The 22,295-nt window shown below is 45.1% G+C and overlaps 1 protein-coding gene across 9 annotated transcripts in view; it reads left to right on the forward strand.

Moving 5' to 3' along the window:
• Window positions 1-22,295, forward strand: part of ATP2B3 (ATPase plasma membrane Ca2+ transporting 3) — a 120,481-nt gene that overhangs the window by 32,129 nt on the left and 66,057 nt on the right. For 8 of the 9 annotated variants that reach the window (XR_014163923.1, XM_081893821.1, XM_081893818.1 and 5 more), the window contains exons 2-3: window positions 14,166-14,328; window positions 14,443-14,762. Coding sequence is in view for 8 of the 9 variants with exons in the window: in XM_081893821.1 (XP_081749947.1) it covers window positions 14,558-14,762 (205 nt within the window). In the remaining variant the exon portion in view is untranslated. Of the gene's footprint in view, window positions 1-9,536; window positions 9,792-14,165; window positions 14,329-14,442; window positions 14,763-22,295 lie in introns of all 9 variants that reach the window. The other variant, XM_081893815.1, reaches the window with a different exon arrangement.

The following is a 22,295-nucleotide window of genomic DNA, read 5'->3' on the forward strand; positions in this document are numbered from 1 at the left end:
TTCTTTCTTTCTTTCTTTCTTTCTTTCTTTCTTTCTTTCTTTCTTTCTTTCTTTCTTTCATCTTCATATGTTTAGATACTGCTAAATACCAGTACTGTCTCTTAAGTGGTGTTACTTTTGGGGAGATGATGTTCCTTTAACAACTATAACTTTCTGTCTTGTTCTCTGCCTGCTTCTTCCAGAATGTAAACCAGATAGGGGGTCACTTGGAGACTTTTTATTGACTGAATAATAGGAGTTGTTGTTGTTGTTGTTGTTGTTGTTGTTGTTGTTACAAGAATCAAAGCAGCCATGTTGGTCCATAAGAAAACTTTCAAGATCTATAGTGTGTTATGCCTTTTTTAGGACTGACTAAAACGTCACAAAATGCTGAGCATGCTTTTCAGATGATGTGGCAAAAGCACTAGAAATCTGCAGCACTCTTCTTCTTTCCAAGGACACTATAAAGGGCTCTCCTGGAATTTCCTTTCAGTGAGCATTGCTGGTGTTCTATAGTCTAAAAGAAACAGAACGAGGGTCCCTGGAGGCAATTCTTGCTCTCCACTTGCAATCATTTGTTTGGGTTTTTTTGCCTCCCACATAAGTCTCTTATATGCGTAATGTAGTGATGTACATGGGGTTGTATTCTTGAGGCGGCATATCCTCACATACGTATATTTTTCACCCTAAGTCATGCTCAGCCACAGGATCTGTAGTCTCAAAGCATATGTAATTTTGTGATTCCCACTGAGGCATATTTTGCTGTAGATCATGTCATATTTGGGACGGGGCACTTCCAGACAACCTGTTTAATGAGCTTTTATCCTGATTTGTGTACAGGGAGATCAGGCAATGTTGGTTATTTAATGAATGTTCATTCTGATCTGTTTGTGAGAAGGTTAAATGGTGCTGCATCAAAGCCAGTCTTAGCTCACACTTTCCAACAAGTTTCTCTGTCACTTTCCAGATTGCAAAAAGTCCTGGTTTTGGGGGAAGGGGGTTCACAGTCAGATACAAGTGTACAACCTGCATTTGTCATTATGTGATTGTATCCCACCTGAAAACCGTCTGGAAGAGCCATGGGTTATAATAATCTAAAAATCAAACCTGACAAATACAGCAATATTAACAGTTATTAAGAAGGACAGTTAAAATAAATAACAGAGACTAAGAGAGTGTGTTGTATAAACAGCTCTCGGGGTTGTGGGGGAATCTATGCTTGACAGAATAGGCTAAAAGTCAGGGCTGCAAATCATTGGTGGTCCACCATCAATGATGGGCCTTACCTGACTTGCTGGCTTGCTTCAGCTTTTTCTCAATCTCGCCCCCGCCCCCCTTCAGCCTTTCCTTTGACTCTGTTTCAGGCTGCTCACCATGGTTACCAAATAACTGTGTGAGCATCTTTCATTGGAATACCTACTTGCAAATCTGCCATTTTAGATTTCATTTGTAAGCAAAGGTGAGATTTTAAAAGCAGTGGTGAGATTTTCAACCAAGTTTAAAGGCCCTTTCTTGTATATATTCAAGAACAAATGGCAAAAAATATTTTAACAGTGTGCAGTGTGTTAATATATACAGTAGATGCTGGGCAGATAAACAGGGAGATAGGTAGGCAGCAATGTTATTTGTACATTGTAGTCAAGAAGAGGGATATGTGTCTTTTGCATGCAGGGGGGTACCTGCCAAGGGTGCAGGCCCAGAGCCGGTGCAAAAATCGCACCTCTCCAGAGGGGCTAGGAGTATGCTATCTGCACACTTCCCAGGCTGCTCCTTGCCAAGGGCACAAGGGATGGGGGTGAGGTACCAATACAGCTCCTTGCCAAGGGGGTCCAGGTATGCCTCTGTTTGCATGCATGCCTAGTGCATATGCCCATTTAATTGTTCCCATGCGTCAGTGTGTGCACAACTAGTGAGTTTCCAGAACTAGCAGCACTCTGAGGAAATAAACTATATGTTGTTCTTAAACCTGCAGGAGTACTTTAAAAGCTTAGTGAATGCACACCTTCTTATTCGCCAGGTGTAGCTGGTGTTCAGAGCAAGCTAAGCAAGCTAAAGTATATCTCCACATTTGGCCTGGCAGATGGCCGTACCTGGCTGTGGTCTGAGAACAAAGGAAGCAACCACAGGGTGAACAGGGAGCTCACACAGATCCCAGCTCTGGCAACTTTTGCAGTCCGGAAGGTGCTGTGGGGATGTTGGCTGACCATCCTTTATTACTTACTAATGATCATTTTTCATCAGTGAAAGCGAACTGCAGGAGATGCGTTCCTGATAACTAAGAACCTCTCTCCAGTTTTTGGAATGTAACACCCATTGGAGTTTGTCTCTTTAGCCCTTGAGCTAGGCAGCAGGGATGGCAGAAAAATGTGGAGCCAATGTGCAGTTTGGCTCAGAGAGAGAAATAGTGAGCTGGAAGGCTGCACCATGGGATTCAATTCTAGGCCATTCTCTGGGAATCTGAGGTGGTGTCAGTCATTGCCAGCTGCAGCAGTGCTGCTTTGCTCCATGGCAGAGTGCCATTCAAACATTTAACATCCTTCTTATCCTCCACCCCACCTCACCCATAATCTAAATTGGTAGACTTCTGGAAAAAGTTTTTCTGCCTCTTTCAGTTGACTGTGTTAACTAAACCTGAGGATAAATGAGGGCGAGACATGAGCGAACCCTGCCAAATTGCTCACAGGCCTTCCTAGGGCATTATGCCCTTCCAACTACCCCTTTACCAGTTTAGGGGTTGCAGTGTCTTTCACTAAAACTATTCCTTACAGCAGAATGGTTTAGCAATCATACTCACATGATGCCCATGAATGCAATTTAGTACTGTCCAATTTAAGCTATTGCATTGAATAAGCTATTGCAGTTTGAATAAGAACAGGAGTTACCGTAACTGGAATCCTTAAATAAACCTGGTGTTGTTACTGTAAGAATATGGTGCTTCTCCTCACCCGGGATCTGCAGAGGTTGCTGAACTATATCTCTCATCAGCTTGGCCAGTCTGTCAAGGATGATGGGAGCTGAAGTCCAGGACAGCTGGAGAGCACCATGTTTACTTTCTCTCCTGTAAGGTTTGTGGAAGAAGCATCCCTTAAAGTGTTAATGGCCTGTTAATGGCTCTGCTAGTGGTATGGACAGTTGCCTAAGGGAGCTGGATGTGCAAGCCCTGTGGTGTGGAAGGAGAAGGCATGGAAGCCAAGCTAAGTCCCCGTTCTGGAAACAGCTGCCTCATGATAGTTGAAGGATATACGGTACCTGCATCTGGACTTTTGTCACTTCAGACTGCAGGTTCTCACAATGGAGGGCTTTTTCATACAAATATATTCCCTTCTCCCTGACAGGCTAGTTGGAGGAGCCTCCCAACATGTGAGTTGTGGCGCTTTAGCAAAAAAACCAAAACATTAAGGGTGGGGGGGAGGACATGCCTTGTGGGGAGTGACTTCTCGCTCCTCCTCTCTCAAATATCATGCAGATCGCGTTCAGAATTGGGGCTTTTGAGCTACAGTGACACAAAACCGTTTGTTTCTAGAGACTCAGAACCTGTTGCTCAAGAAGAGGCAACAAGAAAGCCTTGCCCTCCTCCTTGCAGGATGAGGAGAGGGAGCAAGGAGAAAAAAGAAAAGAAGCGAGAGAGCGGGGGCGGGGGAGGGGAGGGGAGGGAGGAAGAGGGAGTGCAGAGGAAGTAGGGGAAATATAAACTGCATCCTGTATTGAATCAATACAGGACATAGCATTTTACATTGGAATAAGGGACAATTCTGTCTTACACAGGTTGGGTGCCAACCCCAGTGAAGGACCTACACTCTCACCTCTGGACTTCAGAAACAGGAGGAAGTCTGAGTGGTCACTCAGACCTTGATGTGGATTGAAATCAGGCAGAAAGCAGTATAATGGACATATTTAGCTAAGATTGCCAGATTTAATTTTGAAAAGCCCCCAGCAGAAGCAGTGAATTCTGAGCCAGTGTGGAGTAGCGTATGGTAGTGAGTCAGCTCTGAGGCCCTGATTCATGCACGTCTGCTCCGCCATAAAGCCTGAGCAGTCCCGACCTCTCCGATTCATCTGCTTCGCAGGGTTGTTGTGTGGCTATAAAGGGGGAGGGGAGGCCACGGGAACCACCATCAATGCTGCTGGATATAAATAGGGTAGCCAGTTGACCAGAAGGGGGTGAGGGAGAGAACAGCCTGGCCAATTCTTATGCCATTACGAGCCTGGGAAGCTGACTTAGACTTAGGGCTTTTTCACATTTTCTCTCGTCCCACTGTTTCCCCCAGGGAAACTGCTCTTTAGCGCTCAGATGGATCAAACAGCAACAGAAGTGTATTGGGCTCCCTTGCGCCCTTGGCAAGGAGGTGTATTGGAGCCTCTAAAGCTGGGAGAGACCATGGACCAGAAACTCAAAAAGTTTGCTTTTTGTCACTTTTCACACTCTGCCAGTGACTTCTTACGTGGCCATTGGGGTCAGGTTTGCTCTGCTGCTCCTCCTCCATTGGTCCATCTGTCTGCCTCCCTCCCTCCCTCCCTCCCTTTTTCTTCCTCCTGCAACTCTTGCCCACTCTCTCCATCTTCTGGGTGCTCCACTCTAATAGCGCCCCTTCCTGACAGGGGAGGGGGCCCCACAGGGCTGCTGTGACAGCCCACACCAATGACCAGATTCCTCCACTGAGGTGCCCAGAAGATCTGGCCACACAATATTTATTTATCTATAACATTTTGGGTCTGCTCTTTGGCCATAAGGCTCCTCAAGCAGACATTGATCGGTATCAAATCTATTCAATTGCATGCCCACCTGCGCATCAATACACACCTGTGCAGATACCTACATACCTTTTGTTCTATAGAAAAAACCTGCAGGCTGCAACCCAGCAAGAGCCACAGCTGAGTGGCAGGGCATCGCAGGTTGCATGCAAAAGGTCCCAGGATTGACCCCCAGCATCTCCAAGAAACATCCCCATTTATTTGCATGTTGCTTTCCCATGCTTAAGGTGGTTTACAACAAGGGGAGGGGGGATTACATGATTTGCAATTACAAAATATGGCAACATTTAAATATTCAAATAATATGTTAATGAAAACATTCTCATTGAGAATCATATAATAAAATCAAACAAATCTCTCATCATTCATAGCAAACCTTAACAATACAAAAACATAATTCAAATAACAGCAAAAATAACACCCCAACGAAAGCTTCTCAATACCCCTTTGCCCAACATTCTCTGAGACATTTTGGCACGTGAGGCAAACGACAAAATGCCTCCGCTCTCCCTGCTAGAGAAGAAGTGGGGAGTGAAGGTCTACATCAGGAGCAAGAGGGGAAAGAAAGATCTGCATTGGGATCTGCTGCCCCTGTGGATCCTGTCACCTGAAGCAGCTGTCTCACCTTGTCTCATGGGTGGGCCGGCCCTGCATCCTGAGCAGCATCTCCCCCCCCCCCTTCTCACTGAAACCCCAGAGCAACCTTTGCCAACCAGACTACCCTGTAGAACAATTCACCTGAATATGGGGTTGGGGAAATTTGAATGCTTAAAATAGTTGTTTTAATGGTTTTTACCGATAATGTCATTGTTTGTTTTTCTTGTTATAAAGTGCTTTGAGGGTTAGGGTTTTTTGGGTTTTTTACAGTCAAGTGGTATATAAATTTTATGAAATAAAATAAATAATATTTCACTATTCTCATGTTCAAACCATTTCTAATCCTTGCTGCTAACACAAATAATCTCAAATTTGCTTGTTTGCTCCTTAAATTATGTTGACCAAAACAGATGCAATAGTCCAGCTAAGCCCTAAATGGTGCTCATATTTCCTTGTAGCTTACATATGATATTCCACAGCAGCTCCTAAGCCAAGATAACTGTTGGTCATTTTCTTTTTATTTCTCATATGTAATGGTTTGAATGTGCTCAATTTAATTTTATTGCTTCCAGCCTGGTGTTCAAATAAACCAAAATAATTTTAGATTTAAAATCACATCCTCTGCAGTCGTTGCGACTAGCAACATTTATATGTTTTAATTATCTGAAAGACCAGATGAGTTTCCTTCACTCAAGTCATTACGAAATGGTGCCATTCTAGTGGAATGCTGCCTGTTACCTCCTCCCAGCAAGTTGCAAAGATTATTGATCTATTGGTTCCAAGGAAAGAGATGAGGAAAGAGATTTGCTGGACAAACTTCTTTTGGTGTATGTGTGTGAAAGTTGGTCCAATAAAAGGTATCAGGTTACCTGTTCTGTGTCTCTGCAGTTTGACACTGAGCCGTGACGCGCTGCATTCACTTTATGGAGGTGCCTTCTAATCTGCCTTACTGCTGTTGCTGCTGCTGCTGATAATAATAATAATAGGAACAAATGATTGCCACTAGTAATCAAATCAAAACTTTATTAGCAAAGCCAACAGATTGCCACTAGTAAAACTTTAAATAGTTTGTTATTATTTCATAGCACATATATGTCACATCATTTTTCACAGTGAAAACAACCGTTTCAAAGATGGCTAAATGCTTCGTCATGCAGTGCTTAATTTGTCCTGAGGAACTCAGGCCTACATGGCATTGTGATGGCTTTTAAACAAATTGAAGATAGGTTTATGAAAGGTATTCAGAGATAGTATGCCTCTGAATACCAGGGGGCAGAGACTAATAACAGGGAAGGGGTCCAAATTGAGAACCTTGCCTTGCTTGAGAGTCCGCCTGTCATCTCTGTGTGGTCCCTGTCAACAGACAACAGGGTTAACTAGGCCACTGGTCTGACTGCATATGGCCATTTTCACGAGTGTAAGAATGACCCTTGGTGACGGCAAAGAGTTTTCTCTTAAGCAGAAAAGCAGAAGCTCATGTGAAACAGAAATCTAGACTGGATATCCTAGCTACAAACATGGTTAGGAAGTAGCAGCCTCTTTGTGTCCAGGAATAAGGGAGAATTTTAAATGAACTGAGCCCATTTGCATATGATGGACTGGAACATATTTGCCTTTCACATTTTGCACTTCTCTGAATTTTGTGATATACAATTCCCATCTCAAATAATGGATCAAAATGCATTAAAAAGATACATAATTTAGCTTAGCATAAAACACATTTGGAAATTCAAATATTGACACGAATTACACATTTCAATACCTGTTTTGTGGTAAAATTTAAATTTATGTTTAACATGTACTGAAACTGGATTTTTTAAAAACCACAAAGGTTTAATACGAACAACAATGCACTACCCAGAATGGCAGAGCAGATAAAATATTAATAATAACAGCAGTTATTGCCTTTAAGACTGTAGGACAGGAGTGGGGATCCTGTGGCCTTCGGGATGCTGCTGGACTCAAACTCCCATCAGCTCAGCCAGTGGGGATTATGGGGATTGTAGCCCTGCAACATCTGGAGAGCCAAAGGTTCCCCATCCTTGCTGTGCAGAATATTTCCTTCCTTCTGCCGTAATCCTGTCTGAACTAACATCTTTTTAAAGCCTTGGTATACAGCTACAGCTTAAGTTAGAACAAACAAAGGCAGAGTCAGCAACAACTGTCCCTCAGTGTGTGACATAAACAGGGCATCACCAAAGAGAAGGCCCCTTCCCACACCACAGTATAAAGATCTTAAACACGGGAGATCTAGTTCTGGGAGGGGCGCTCCTTTCGCTATCCAGGTCCCGAGTCATTCAGGGCTTTATAAGTCATCACTAACACCTTGAATTTGGCCTAGAAGTGTATAGATAACCAGTACAAGTATTCCAGAATGATTCCAGCTGCCAGAGCTGGTTAGCAGTCTGGCAGCCGCCTACTGCACCAGTTGAAGTTTCAAGGCCATTTTCAAGGGCAGCCCCACAAAGAGCAAGTAATGTGGGGGGCAGGTGTGTGCATAAATTGCCAGAGCATGAGTTAGCTCTGTATTCAAGTTACACCTGTCCAGGAATTCAGGATTTCCTGGTACTAGTGCAGCAGCAAAAATTTAGTTGTTTGTAAATGGATGCTAAAAATTCAGAATTATTCAGGTGTGGCTGTTTTCAAGAGGATGCTTTGTGAATGTTATATGATGGGACTGAATCCAGAAGCAGTTGGGCACTCAACAAACAGAAGTGAGAGAACATCTCTATATACTGTACCTTCAGGGGGCACTTTAGGATTTAATGTTTGTCCTTGTAACAGATTCCGGCATGAGCTGCAGGCCTTAAAAGTCCACATTCCTGTATCCCTCATTGCTCCCAGCTGCCTACTGCACATTCTTTATTTAGCTCAGCCTTGTAAATGGGTTTGCAAAAAGTTACTAGTCCATTCATACCTTCAGTTGATACCGATGTATTTTATTTTAGGCATTTATGGCCCAGCCTTCATTAGGGACTGAAAGATAGCCACAAAAGCGGGGAAGCTCTCCTCAACTCTCTACATAAGTTCCCCTACTTTTGGAACATGGAACATGGAATAGTAGTGTTGTTTATTCATTCACCACATTTTTATCTGTTTCTCCAAGGAGTTCAGGGCAGCTGGATCGCGATTTTCTCCATTTCATTCCCTTAGGCAGCAGAGTCTGGGTGCCATGAAAAACTAGCCAATGTTACCTTTTCGTTGATTGCTCTATTTTTACTCCCATGGGATGAATGGCACTTATGGGACTTTCTGCCGTGGGTGCCAAAATAACTTGGCCAGTCTAGGGTCCTATACACCTGGACTTGAGGAGCAGGTACTGTTTGCTGTTCTGCCCCAGGTAGAAAAATGTGTTGGGCTGGCTGTGTTGCTCTTAACAATCCTTCAGGGCAGGGTAGATGGAGAGGATAATGACTGATCCAAAGTCACTGAGTGAGATTCCTGGTTAAGATTTGGAAACAATTTCCCCCAGTACTGAATTCAGCACCCTGTTCTCTAAATCACCTTGGCAGGCTACCAAATGGAATATTGTTCCTCATCAGTTGTTTGGGCTTTTAAAAAGGTGTCTTTGAAATCCATTATCAATAGTGGTTGAGCCCATATAAGATCAATAAAATATGCTAGAAATTGCTACATAGCTTTTGAGGTTGTAATGAAGGAAAAGACTGTTTCATTAGTATTTGCAGTATTAAAGATGTATTACTGAAATAATTTCTTAGGTATTATTACAGAAATGTCCAGCTGTTTAATCCCTTTATATCTATTGGTAGTATTTTGGGAGCTCAGCAGCTGAAATGTGTATCACCCACTCTCAGAAAAAAAATATGCACCTTATAATATAATTGGGTTCTTAAAAAACCTGAGCAATAACAAATAGAAAGCAATTAACAAAATGATGTACGTGTAATGGTAAGGTAGATGACTTTATGCTAAATTCGTTACAAACTGATCACTGTGTATGCTTTTGGTTGGGATGGTAAATCTGTGGTCCTCCAGATGTTGTTGGACTCCAACTCCCATCATCCCTAGCCAGCATGGCCAACGGTCAGGGTTTATGGGAATTGTAGTCCAGTGCAGGTCTAGAGGCTCCCAATTTAAGCATCTTTTGAGACCTGGTTGATTAGTTACTGAGCCTTGGCTCATTACTAGGGTATGAGGAGATATGCATACATGCCAATGAGCAATTGCTGTTTTTCTATCTCTGGCAGAAACTGCAACACTAGGGGAGAAGCCTTGTATGGTTTCTTAGCAACGGCAGGATGCACTCCCACCCATTTGGGGCTGATCTGGAAGTGGTTAAGGAGCATGTCATCCAGTTACTAGGCAGCTGCAAAGGACTTTGTTTAAAGATTCGAATTCCCATTCAGTCAACTCCACCAACCAGAAGCAAGAGAAGGGAGGAGATCCAAGTGCAAGCATGACCAGGGCTGTGTGTGCTAAAATAAGCAAAATTCTGCATCCAGGTAACCCCAGTTCTGTGCCAAGAAAAGCTGATATCTGCAATCTGTGTAAATTAAGCACCTTTACATGGTTTCTTTTATTTTGTGTCATTTGTATATCTACTTCTGGAAGTGACGGGGAAGAGTGATAGCAACCTGTGTGGTGGGACAGGACTACAGAACAGCCATCCCATCACCAGCATCGGTGCAGCTTCGCTGAACGGGGCTCTGGTGGAGCAGCATTGTGGTGAGGTCTGGGCTGTGCAGATGCACCGGCAGAGCCAAACCAGCATCCCTGTCAGTGCACCCACACAGCTGCGACCTCACTGCCACCCCGCCCCAGCCCTGCCCATGTGAACTGCGATAATGCTGATGGCAGGAGGGTTGCCCCTCCCCACCACTCTGGCTGCTACTGGGAAGGAACAAAGAGATATGCAAAGGAGACTGAAGCGCCACCCACTGACCACTAAAGAGCTCTATCAGCCGCTCCAGTTGGTATCCAATAGCCAGCTCTGCACAGTTCCTCTCATTATGCAGAATAGCAGTGTTCCTACAGCCCTGGCCATGGCTTTGGAATCTGTCCCCTGAATTAGGCCTCCTTCAGACACTCATCCAGTCATGCAGGGAGCCCATGCGACTGGCATTGCCCAAGTGGTTCCTGGAGTTTGCACACATAGCACACCTGCAGGGGGGCACACCTTAACAAATGAGCTCCCACATGCCTGGTTGAGTATGTGAAGACAGCTCAGTTTCCACGAATTTTGGGGAAATAGGAAGGGATTAGGTTTACCCAGCTTACGTATTGGATCAAAGTAATTGCTATATATTTTTGTAAATTTGAGTGTTTGGGCATACCATGTGGGGGTTTTCACTTCCCCCCACCTTGAACAGTGGTGATTTCCTCCTGTCCAATGTCACAAGCTGCTTTTACAATTCCCTTCAGTTTTTAAGCAGTTTGCTTTGTGGCATTCTGCTGATGGCAATGCTTGTTCAACAAGCCCAAGCCCAAAGCCCTGTTGAGTGTGCATAACACAACACCCAGTTACTTAACTCTTGGCTGTTGATTACAATTACAAGAGCAGAGATAAGGTTGATTCTAGTGGCGACGGGGGGGGGGGGTCAGGTGGATGGGAATGTGTCTCTTCTGGGGAAACACACACACCTGAATCACTTGGCACAAGACATTCAGCAACATGCTTCCCTCAAACACAATTCATTTTAGGAAGTATTGGTTTGTCTTATGGTCTTCAGAGCATTTTATAATTTTGCATGGTTACAGTGCCATTGTTGACTCCTCATCTCCTACAAAAGGGAACGTCTTCATGCATCAGATCAAAGCCAATGCAATTCTGGGCTGCATCAATAGGAGTATAGCATCTAGATCAAGGGAAGTCATAGTGCCACTGTATTCTGCTCTGGTCAGACCTCACCTGGAGTACTGTGTCCAGTTCTGGGCACCACAGTTCAAGAAGGACACTGACAAGCTGGAACGTGTCCAGAGGAGGGCAACCAAAATGGTCAAAGGCCTGGAAACGATGCCTTATGAGGAACGGCTAAGGGAGCTGGGCATGTTTAGCCTGGAGAAGAGGAGGTTAAGGGGTGATATGATAGCCATGTTCAAATATATAAAAGGATGTCACATAGAGGAGGGAGAAAGGTTGTTTTCTGCTGCTCCAGAGAAGCGGACACGGAGCAATGGATCCAAACTACAAGAAAGAAGATTCCACCTAAACATTAGGAAGAACTTCCTGACAGTAAGAGCTATTTGACAGTGGAATTTGCTGCCAAGGAGTGTGGTGGAGTCTCCTTCTTTGGAGGTCTTTAAGCAGAGGCTTGACAACCATATGTCAGGAGTGCTCTGATGGTGTTTCCTGCTTGGCAGGGAGTTGGACTCGATGGCCCTTGTGATCTCTTCCAACTCTATGATTCTATGATTCTATGAGATCTTGCAGAACAGAAATTACGGTAACACATGCAGAGCATTCTAACAGATTATAGCTGAGTTCAGGGGGTTCTCCTTGCTAAAATGAGACAAGATTATGCAATGAGACAAGGTCATGAAAACAGGGCTAGGCAGTAATGGTAGAACCAGTGGAGATGCCAGGTTTATGAACAGTGACAGATGAGATACAGTTTATAGTGTCAGCAGATTCAGGGGTAAACATTTCCTGGACTGTATCTTACAGGTGAGAAATAGCATGTTTGGTCCTATCTTGGGGTGAGGATGGGAACTCCCTGCACATACAAAAACTGAAGTGATAAAAGTGTTTAAGACAAAGAAAGATAGATCTTTGCTTTAGATCTGGGTTCTCAAAACTTTTTCAAAGAGAACATTCTTAAAGCAGAGGTTAACCAATGTATTAATAGGCAAGCAGTATATGTCCAAAACACCCCATATTTCAGAGGAATTTCAGGAGGAGATGAGCTGCGATTTCACTAGTCTGTGACATGTTACTATATTTACACAAGTAATAGTCACACAGAAGTTCCATTGTGGGAATACTAGTACAGTCACCATAAAAGATTGTCTAAATTCCTCCGCATCAGCACCAAGCACAGCTTTGGGCTGAGGAACCTGCTTCAGGACCCTGGACAGCTCTTCATCCTTTCCAGCAGCTTATTGTGCCATACTCATTCAGGATCTTGGAGGCGAAGAAAATAAAGTAAAATATATTAATAAATGCAGATTTATTTTATTTTGCTATCGCATCCTGCGAGCAGCATTGGATTGGGAGGCCCCAGACAGTGTACATCTTGTTTATAGCCTTAGACACTGGTGGGTACATTGATTGTTTGATATCTAAAAGCTTTAATTTAGGAGTGTCAGTTACCCAGCTGTTAAAATATGCATTCATACATGCATTCAGCAAGCATTCATGCAGTATATTCCTTAATCAATACGTAACAATTAAAGTTTAATATTGTGCTTAACTTCTTAAAGCATGGGGGGGCGGACTGGAGACATCCCCTTGTTGATCAGCCCCAGGCAGCACTTATGCAAACCTACAGACTCTCCATGAGGCTTACTGCCTGAGCTGGGGACAAAGTTGTGTCCTGGACCCCGGCAGTTGTTCCCCATCCTGCTCTAAACACTATGTAAAGGAATCCTCCCTCAGAATCAGGAATAAGCATGTAGTTCCCACCTGTTTATGGGGAAAGAACACTCTCTGGGGCCAGTTTGGTTTACATTTGAGGTCTAATGAGGGCAAGTTCACACATTCAATGGAAATGAGTGATAATTTCATTGGAGCACATCACTTCAGCTACAGGTGTGTGTTCATGTTTATGTGTGCCCTCAAAAAACACTCTGCATGCAGAGAAATAGCATATCAAGGGAAAGGTTTTAGAACAAAGAGTTTTGTAATATTTTTAGAAGGAATAGTATTATTTAATACTGTAAAGACTAAATTTTTCTGGCAGAAACCTTGTAGGCCACAGTTCAGTTTGTCAGATGCATGAAGTGAATGAAGTGAATCTTAAGTGAATGGTTACAGATAGGTAGCCGTGTTGGTCTGCCATAGTCAAAACAAAACAAAATTCCTTCCAGTAGCACCTTAAAGACCAACTAAGTTAGTTCTTGGTATGAGCTTTCGTGTGCATGCACACTTCTTCAGATAAGTGTGGTATCTGAAGAAGTGTGCATGCACACGAAAGCTCATACCAAGAACTAACTTAGTTGGTCTTTAAGGTGCTACTGGAAGGAATTTTTTGTTTTTTGTTTTAAGTGAATGGGTTTATCATGAATGGAAAGAGAAGGAGAAAATGTGTGTGTGTGTGTGTGTGTTACCAAGCAGAGCAAGAGATAGCAGGCAAGTGTGTTACAGTATCACAGAATCGACTCAAATGAATATAAGTTGTTATGAACATGGATGTGACCTACTGTCAACTACTGGCCACTGGTGATGAATTGACCTAGCAAGATTAGTGCATGAGAGAGAGAGAAAGTATCTCAGGTGTATTACAGGAAATGGGAGAAAATATTAAAGATGGCCATTCCTTCTATAAACAAGTAGTAGCTTTTGTTTATTAAACTGTTATTTGTATATTACTTATCACATTTTTATCCCACCTTTCCTCCAAGGTGCCCAAAGTGGCATGCATGGTCCCCTTCCTCACCGTTTTATTCTCACAACAATTCTGTGATGTATTTCAGGCTGAGAGACTGTGACTGGTCCAATGAGCTTCATGGTCATGGGGAGATTCGAACCCAGGACGCTACACCTTGGGATGTAGAGGGCCATACTGGAAATAAGCAAACAAACAAACAAGGGATTAATAAATGAAAGGGGCTGTGGGGGTGGGGGAGAGAAACATCCAGGTTATGTTTGCGCAGATGCATGTATATGGCAAGGTTGTCTTTTTAATTTTCTGCTAACACCCATGTTGCCTTTCTGACAGGTTCTCTTTCTGCAGTGGGGAGACCTGTGGTGCCACACTCTGACAAGGACTTCTCCTCCGCCTCTTCCATGGCTTGGTCCCCTGGCTGGCCTCTATAACACTTTGTGGCTCCTCCATCTGGGGCTCTGTAGGATGAACAGAGGACACCACTGTGACTGAGCAGGTAAGCAGGGAAGCTGAGCAGGATACTATCCAGGGCATGGGGGGGGACAAAGTTATTTCCTGGAATTACTTCCTTTTCCTCCAATGAACGGCTTTTCCTGTTCCATCCCCACAGGTTTCTCCTTCTGTCTACCAGGCTGAGCTAGCCCAAGGCAACTCTTCACCCCCTGCCCCCTTTCCCCACACCTTTGCCCAGCGTAGCTCAGCTCAGCTGCAGCTTCACCTCCACCATGGGAGACATGGCCAACAGCTCCGTGGATTTCTACCCCAAAAGCCAACGGCGAGAGTTGAACCATGCGGGCGGCTTCGGCTGCACCCTGGCGGAGTTGCGCTCCCTCATGGAGCTGCGTGGCGCCGAGGCAATCCAGAAAGTCCAGGAGACCTACACTGATGTCAATGGGCTCTGCAGGAGACTCAAGACCTCCCCCACTGAAGGTACCAGGCTTTGGGCAGGGCTGGGTGGGCAGAATAGGCAGGCAGTCCCCACAGTCTCTCATGCTTAAGAACAGAAGGAGAGAGCCTGTTCTCAGGATCCTGTTCTCAGTGGCCAACCAGATTCGTGTGGGAATCTGGCAAGCAGGACCCAAGCACAAGAGCCCTCACCCTTTCTATGGTTTCCAGGAATGGGTATTCAGAAGCATTACTGTTGTTGTTGTTTAGTTGTTTAGTCGTGTCCGCCTCTTCGTGACCCCTTGGACCAGAGCATGCCAGGCACTCCTGTCTTCCACTGCCTCCCGCAGTTTGGTCAGACTCATGCTGGTAGCTTTGAGAACACTGTCCCACCATCTCATCCTCTGTCGTCCCCTTCTCCTTGTGCCCTCCATCTTTCCCAACATCAGGGGCTTTTCCAGGGAGTCTTCTCTTCTCATGAGCTGGCCAAAGTCTTGGAGCCTCAGCTTCAGGATCTGTCCTTCCAGTGAGCACTCAGGGCTGATTTCCTTCAGAGTGGAGAGGTTTGATCTTCTTGCAGTCCATGGGACTCTCAAGAGACTCCTCCGGCACCATGGTTCAAAAGCATTAATTCTTCAGTAATCAGCCTTCTTTATGGTCCAGCTCTCACTTCCACACTGGGAAAACCATAGCTTTAACTATATGGACCATTGTCGGCAAGGTGATGTCTCTGCTTCTTCTTTTTTACTACCGCTGACATTTATGACATTTGTTCACACAACCCTTACACACCAGTCCAAAGCCGCAGCTACAGTGAGAGCTTGAAAACTTCTGGCCCGATTCGGAATGTTTCAGCAGGCCACTTCCTTGAATTTTGGGCTTTGTAGTTTTGTTTTATTTATTGCTTTTAGCCCTTTTATTTAAGCTGCACACACCCCATGCCTTTAAAGTGCATTTAAAGTGCATGATTTCTCCCAATCCTGGGAACTGTAGTTTGTGAAGGGTGATGGGGGTTTGTAGGGATAAACTACAGTTATTGGGCTACCCACATTTAGCTTTCTTTGCTTTGTGACTCATGCAGTTTAAACTTAAACCCCAGAACGCAAAATGTCAGTTCTCTTACTTGTTAAGAAACCTGTATCTCTCCACCCGAATTGCCCCCAATCTGTAGAGCTGGGGACACAACCTCAGAGCCTCCATATCGTCCTGCTCTGTGAGAACAGGACCCAGGAGCACTGGCTCTTAAACTTGCCAATTTTTGAGACTGCCGGCTTTTTAACATGCTCCTGCTTCTGACCCTTTAGTGGCAGCTCTGCGACAAACAAGCAGGTGATGATATTTGCCTCCAGTGTCTTTTTAAAACTCCACTTGCTGATTTCTCATTATCATACTTTCATTAGAGGAATGGAAGGGTCCAGTCTGTCCCATCTCAACCTAATTTTACATGTGTTAAATGTGCTTTTATTTTATTTTTGATCCTTTTGTGTTTGCTACTCTGGGCTCCTTTGGGTGGAAGAGAAGGATATTACTTTAATTAATTTATTAATAACAATGGTGTTGTTGTTGTTGTTGATGATGATACTTTTTATTATCAACGTCAAATCTTATTTTTATCCCAGAATTAATAGGAGCCAATGATCCTGGCTCCTAGAGTGCCATAGTCTAAAGGTGGGGAACATTGGATGTTTTTGGAATGCAACTTCCTGTCCCCCTGGCATTGGTCCCTGCTGGCTGGCGCTGATGGGATTTGGAATCCCCAAAACTATGCTATATGCATGGAATGAGGTTCACTTGCACCTTGGAGTGCAAAAAGCTTGCATGACATGGGGGAAGTGGATTGAGAGAGGTTTTTTCTCCATCTCTCACAGTTCTTGATCCCCAGGTCACCCAATGAAGCTGAACCATGACAAGTTTAGAGCAGGCAAAGAGGACTTCTGCACCATAGTTAAAACAACAAAATGTTCTGAGATGTGGTGATGGCCAGCGGTTCCGCTTTGAAATGAAATTAGACAGATACTTGGAAGACAAGGCCCTCTATGGTTCTTTGCCATGATGGCTTTATATTACCGCAGGGGCAGTCTGCCTCATGAATACCACCAGCAGGAAAAGGCTATTGGCCTCATGTGCCTGAGCTTCCCATAGACATGCAGTTGGCTCCTTTGGTCTGATCCCTCTTCTTATGATGCTGAGATGCAGCTACTTCTCAGTTGTGGAACAAGACCAGCTGTTTATTACAGTTTGTTTTAGTCTTAGACTGACAGGCATATCTTCATGGCAATTTCTAGGTTTAAGTATAGTGAATCATTTTGGCATGATTACTATTACTATTATTGTTATTGTTATTTATAATCTAACCGATGTTCATCTGTTTAGTCAATTCTGCTGCTGCGTTTGCGACTCAGAAGCAAAATTGGCTGATGGATTGCTGGAGGCATAAACGCTAAAAATTGATTTGTGTTTTGCAGACTTCCAATTCAGACTTTGGAAGTGTTGTTTCCTTCAGAGATAATAGGGTCAGGGCCAAGGTACTGCTAAAAAGCAAGCATTAGTCGTCCTCTGCAAACGCTTGGAAATAAGTCCAGTTGAATGCAATCTGAGGTTTGGTCTATGGACACAAGGATGAGGTGAGGATGAATCAGCTGAGCCATGAAAACATAGCAGCATAGAAAGTTGTCTTACACTGAGTCAGATCATTGGTCCACCTTGCTTCAGTATCAACCAGTCCTACCTGGAGATGTCAGGGACTGGACCTGGGACCTTCTGCATGCTAAGCTAGGACCCGTCCCCAGGCAGCAGAATGGTCCATACCCCCTTAAGCTTTTGAGCAGACGGGACTTTCTTCCTAGTAAATGTGTTTAGGATGTGTTAAGGGAGTGAAGGCAAAGGCTGAGCAGAGCTTGTGCAGTTTCACTCCCAGTATAAATGGATAGAAGTGGAGCTGTGCTACCTTTAGCTTCCAGCTTCTGCTTCCCTTGACACAGCAAGGGAACTGGGCTAGTTGGCCACCAAAGGTTAATACAGATAGGCGCTAATAGCCAACTGGGTTTGATTTGGCAGTCCATGAAAAGAAAGTAGCTCACCTCTCCTGTGGGCAGCTTGACCCAAAGCTTGCTATCCTTCTTCGACGGTTGCATAAACCAGTGTCTTTGCCTAGGCCACGGTTCATCAAAGGGAGAAAGGGAGCTCTGCCTTTCCTTTTTGATCCTCTGTGCCATTCAGTATTGACATTTAAAAGCTCTGGTGTCAGAAATGGATCCCCTCCTGCTTCATCATCTGTTCAGTTCTGACTTTGTGGCAAGGGAAGAGAGAAGGGGCAGAGTATCTGTTGTGCATGCAGAAGGCCCCAGGGGAAACCCCTGCCAGAAACTCTTGAGAGCTGCTGCCAGCCAGTGTAGACAATACTGACTAGGTGGACCAATGGCCTGACTCCATATAAAATGGAATTCTATGTTCCTAAGACTTGACAGTAAGTTTATGGTGAGAAAGTGGAAAAGAAACTTCACTCACTCTTCAATAAAACCATGGTACTCAAAGAACTAGCCAGGGCTCCCTGAGGACACTGATTCCTCCCTGATCCCATCTCATACAGTTGTTTTGCAACAAGTTTTCAGACCCATGTTCACACTTCCCCTCTCCTTACCACTGTGACTTACACGGGCGACCATGTGGGTTGGTCAGTGTGTGTGGTTCCAGAGGCAGAAGGGAAGATTTAGCTACCAATTCTGATCTGCAGAATTGGAGCGTGGGTTGAAAAGACTCTTATACCTGAAGACCCCCACATTGCGTTCCCCTCCTACCCCACCTTGGAACTGTACCTCCAGTTACCAAATGTTGGGCGGAAACAACAAAGAATTGCCCCTGACTGTCTTCTTCATTTGTGAGTTTTCCAGAGCAGTGTTCAATTTATGGGGGGTGGGGAGGGAAAACAGAGGCCAGTGCCCTACCTTTTCAGACAGCGACTTGGCTCCTGTCTGAGAAGATTAAGGGGCATGATTTGGCTAACAATGGGGGTAAATAATTCGCAATTTCATTAAAAGCCCCCTTTCTCCCTACTACAACCCATTTGAACACTCTCCAAGATGCATCCAGTTGCTAGATAGAGCACTAGACTAGATGGACTCAACATAGGCAGCTCTAACGCTATTAGGACCTTTGGCATTTGTGACTCATTCACTGGCTATTTCTGTCTGGGTTGAAGATTTTCATAAAACCCGGGTCACTGAGAGGTGGAAGAAGAGAATAGTCAAAGGAGACATGGCCCAGCTGCATTGTTAAAGCTAAGAGGGTGGGGTCGTGACTTAAATCACCCTGAGCAGATGTAAGTAAGATAGCAGATGAGTGAATGGATGGGCCAGTGTATGTCTGAATTAACAGCTATGTATGAATGCATGTGTATAATTGTGTATGGGTGGGTGTGGATGTCTGCTACCATTATTATTTTAATTTATTACCCACCCTTCGTCCTGAGTTCCCAGAGGAGGTTACAATTTAAAACACAACATTTAAAACAAATTGCAATCAGAAATAAAGAATGGAGAGTTAAAGGCCGGGGTGAAGAAGTGCATCCTCAGCATGCATCCCAAACCGCATCTTGGTGGTGCAGCTCTTTGATGAGGGAGTTCCACAATTTAGGGGCTGCTGCAGATAATACCCCCTTTTGGGCTGCTGCCACCCCCTCCTCCGCCCAGATTCTAACAGTAGCAGAACTACCAAGACAGCCCCCCCCCAGCTGATCTTAACTCCTGAGAGGGCCTGTAGGGAAGGAAGTGGTCTCTCAGATATTTGGGGCATGGGGCATTTAGGACTTTAAACACTAATGGACTTTGGGCCTGAAGATGAGCGGTGACCAATGCAGCTGTTTTGAAATGAAGGCTACACCGTATGTGTTCTGAATGGAATCCTAGGTAGTAATCTAGAAATGCAGACTATGCATTTAATAATCTGCAGCCTGCAGGCTGAAAAGATTCCTCACCTCTGATGTACTTAAAAAAAGAGAATAAAAGATCATGGGTCATTCCTCACATTACCTTTCTAATGTGGAAGCTGAGCCCACTAGGGTAATGCAAGATGCTGCAGGGCAAAGTTCTCAAAATGACACCAAATTTACAGGTATGCTGAAGTGGAAATAGATTCTTTCTAGGTTTTCCAGGTGGCTACTTAGATCTACCCCCCACAAAAAACCTAAAAATTAGGTGGTTTGCTTTTTGCTTCTGCCTTACTGATGCCCTAATCATGTGCTTGGGGATGCGGGTGGCGCTATGGACTAAACCACTGAGCCTCTTGGGCTTGTCGATCACCCCGCGACGGGGTGAGCTTCTGTTGCTTGGTCCCAGCTCCTGCCAACCTAGCAGTTCGAAAGCACGCCCAAAAGTGCAAGTAGATAAATAGGTAGTGCTCCAGAGGGAAGGTAAACGGCGTTTCCGTGTGCTGCTGTGGTTTTGGTGTTCCATTGCTGGCCACATGACCCGGAAGAACTGTCTGTGAACAAACACTGGCTCCCTCAGCCTGTAAAGCGAGATGAGCACCGCAACCCCAGACTCATCTGCGGCTGGACTTAACTGTCAGGGTTCCCTTCACCTTTGCCTTTAATCATGTGTTTAATCTGCCTGTTGGTCTGCCCCTCAGCACAGTGAAGGGTGTGAAAAGAAAGAGTGCCTCAGAACACATGCAGAATATATTTCATTTAGCAGCTAGTGAGTGACCAAAGACAGCCCTCACACTTCTGGGTTTAGGGGCAGGATATCCAGTCTATCGAAGGCATTTCTCCAAGGAGTGGGGGTGGTTTGTTTTTAAAGACCTGCCCCTGACCATGGTTAACGGCCAGCATCGGCTATAGGTTCAAATCTTGGCATGCCCATGTTTGCATCCCTCTTCCCTTTGTCTGTGTGTGGGGAGGCAGTGGGGGCTTGCTCTGCTCAGGCAGTCCCCTCTTAGCCCCCTGTAAGGCTCCTTCCTCTGTGGGCAATGGTGCCTGACGAGGAGACCTTCGGAAACTGCCAGAAGATTCATGGCAGACTGGTCCAGCCGCCTGCCTGCATCTCTCTCTTTGCCGGTTTCCCCTTGAATTGTCCTTGAGGTTGCGGCAGCAGCAGCCGGTACTGTCTCTCTGCTGCAGGGAGCTAAAGGCTTCTTTCCCCATCACACAGAGAGGAGAAGGGAAGGAGGAATCAGGCAAATGAGGAGGGCAGCAGGTGCCTGCAACTGAGGAGGAGCAGGGGAGGGAGCGGGAGCTGTCTGAGCAAGGCTGTGGGGAGGAGGAAACAGGTGAACCCAGGGAGCATTCCAAATGCAATGGTTGCTGGCAGGTTGTCTGCATGAGGGGGTGCAAAGAAGGCTCCAGGGCTCCTGCACTTCTACTTCATGGGTCCAGATTTGGATGGTGTCACTCCCCCCCCTCCACCCCACACAGCAAGCCACACCTGCTGATATTTCCTCTTCCTTCCATCCATCACTGATAACAGGAGTCCTGTCTCTAGGCACTTCCAGCCTGTCACTATTTTGGGGTGGGATTCAATCACACACTAGCAAATTCAGCACTTCTCCACACTTACCGTACATTTCCTCCGCGTTCTCCAGCAGAAAACCCAAATTGCCATTTGTTGTGTGTCAGCTTTAAAAAGCAGGTTTTCACAGGGAAAGCTCTGGGGCAAAAAAAAAAAAAAGGGTGCTCAGACATGGAGCTTTATAGCTGTGCCTGGAAAGAGCAGGGCTAAAGGGGAGTATGGATAAGCCCCCAGGATGTGCATTTGCAGCTGATTGGGGAAACTTGCTCAGTAAACCCACTTCTGGAAAAAATATCAGGCTTCCTGCATGAGGAAAGTGGTGGGAAAATGCACTGGGAAGTGAGGGACAACACTTGCCTTGATGCATCTGTCTTCCTGCCTCCCCACAAACCAGTCAGAATGAACAGTCAGTAAATAGTCAGCACCATCTCATCTCCCTGCAGACAAATCAGGCTGAACACTCAACAAGCAGGTCTTCTAGAAGTGCCCCCACCCCCGCCTCTGGCCACTGCACTGTTTTTCTGACCAAAAGCCACACACACCCAGGCTGCTGTTTCCACAAGGGGAAAAAAATAGGAGGTAGGAGTGCAGCTCAGGGAGGGGGGATATTGGTGTCAGGAAAATGGTCTGAGGGGAAAGGGTTAAACACACACACACACACACACACACACACACACCCCACACACTAATCACACACACACTTCTTTCCTTCCTTCCCCAAACTGCTTCTCCAGTCAAAGTCACTTGCCCACCCCTTGAAGCTGGATTTCAGGGAGCAAGCAGGAGTCCAGTTCAGGGAACTGTTTGTGATCATTGCATGTCACCTCTGATTGGTGTTTTTATAAACGAGGCTTCAGTCTCATTTATAAGAGGTGCTATACCGTCCTACATCACAGGGTGCTAGTTTAAGAATTCCTGATAATAATGTGTGTACAGTGCTTTGGAAACTTTGCATGTTGAAAATCAAAGTACTGTGTGTGCGCACACACAAAATCCTCCAGATTAAACAGAACAGCAAAGTCAAAAGAGACCCAAAAGCCAAGTGGTTAAGTGTCATCCCAGCTCAGCCACTCTG

The sequence above is a fragment of the Podarcis melisellensis genome (assembly GCF_964234715.1).
Source record: "Podarcis melisellensis genome assembly, chromosome: 17".
NCBI lineage: Eukaryota > Metazoa > Chordata > Lepidosauria > Squamata > Lacertidae > Podarcis > Podarcis melisellensis.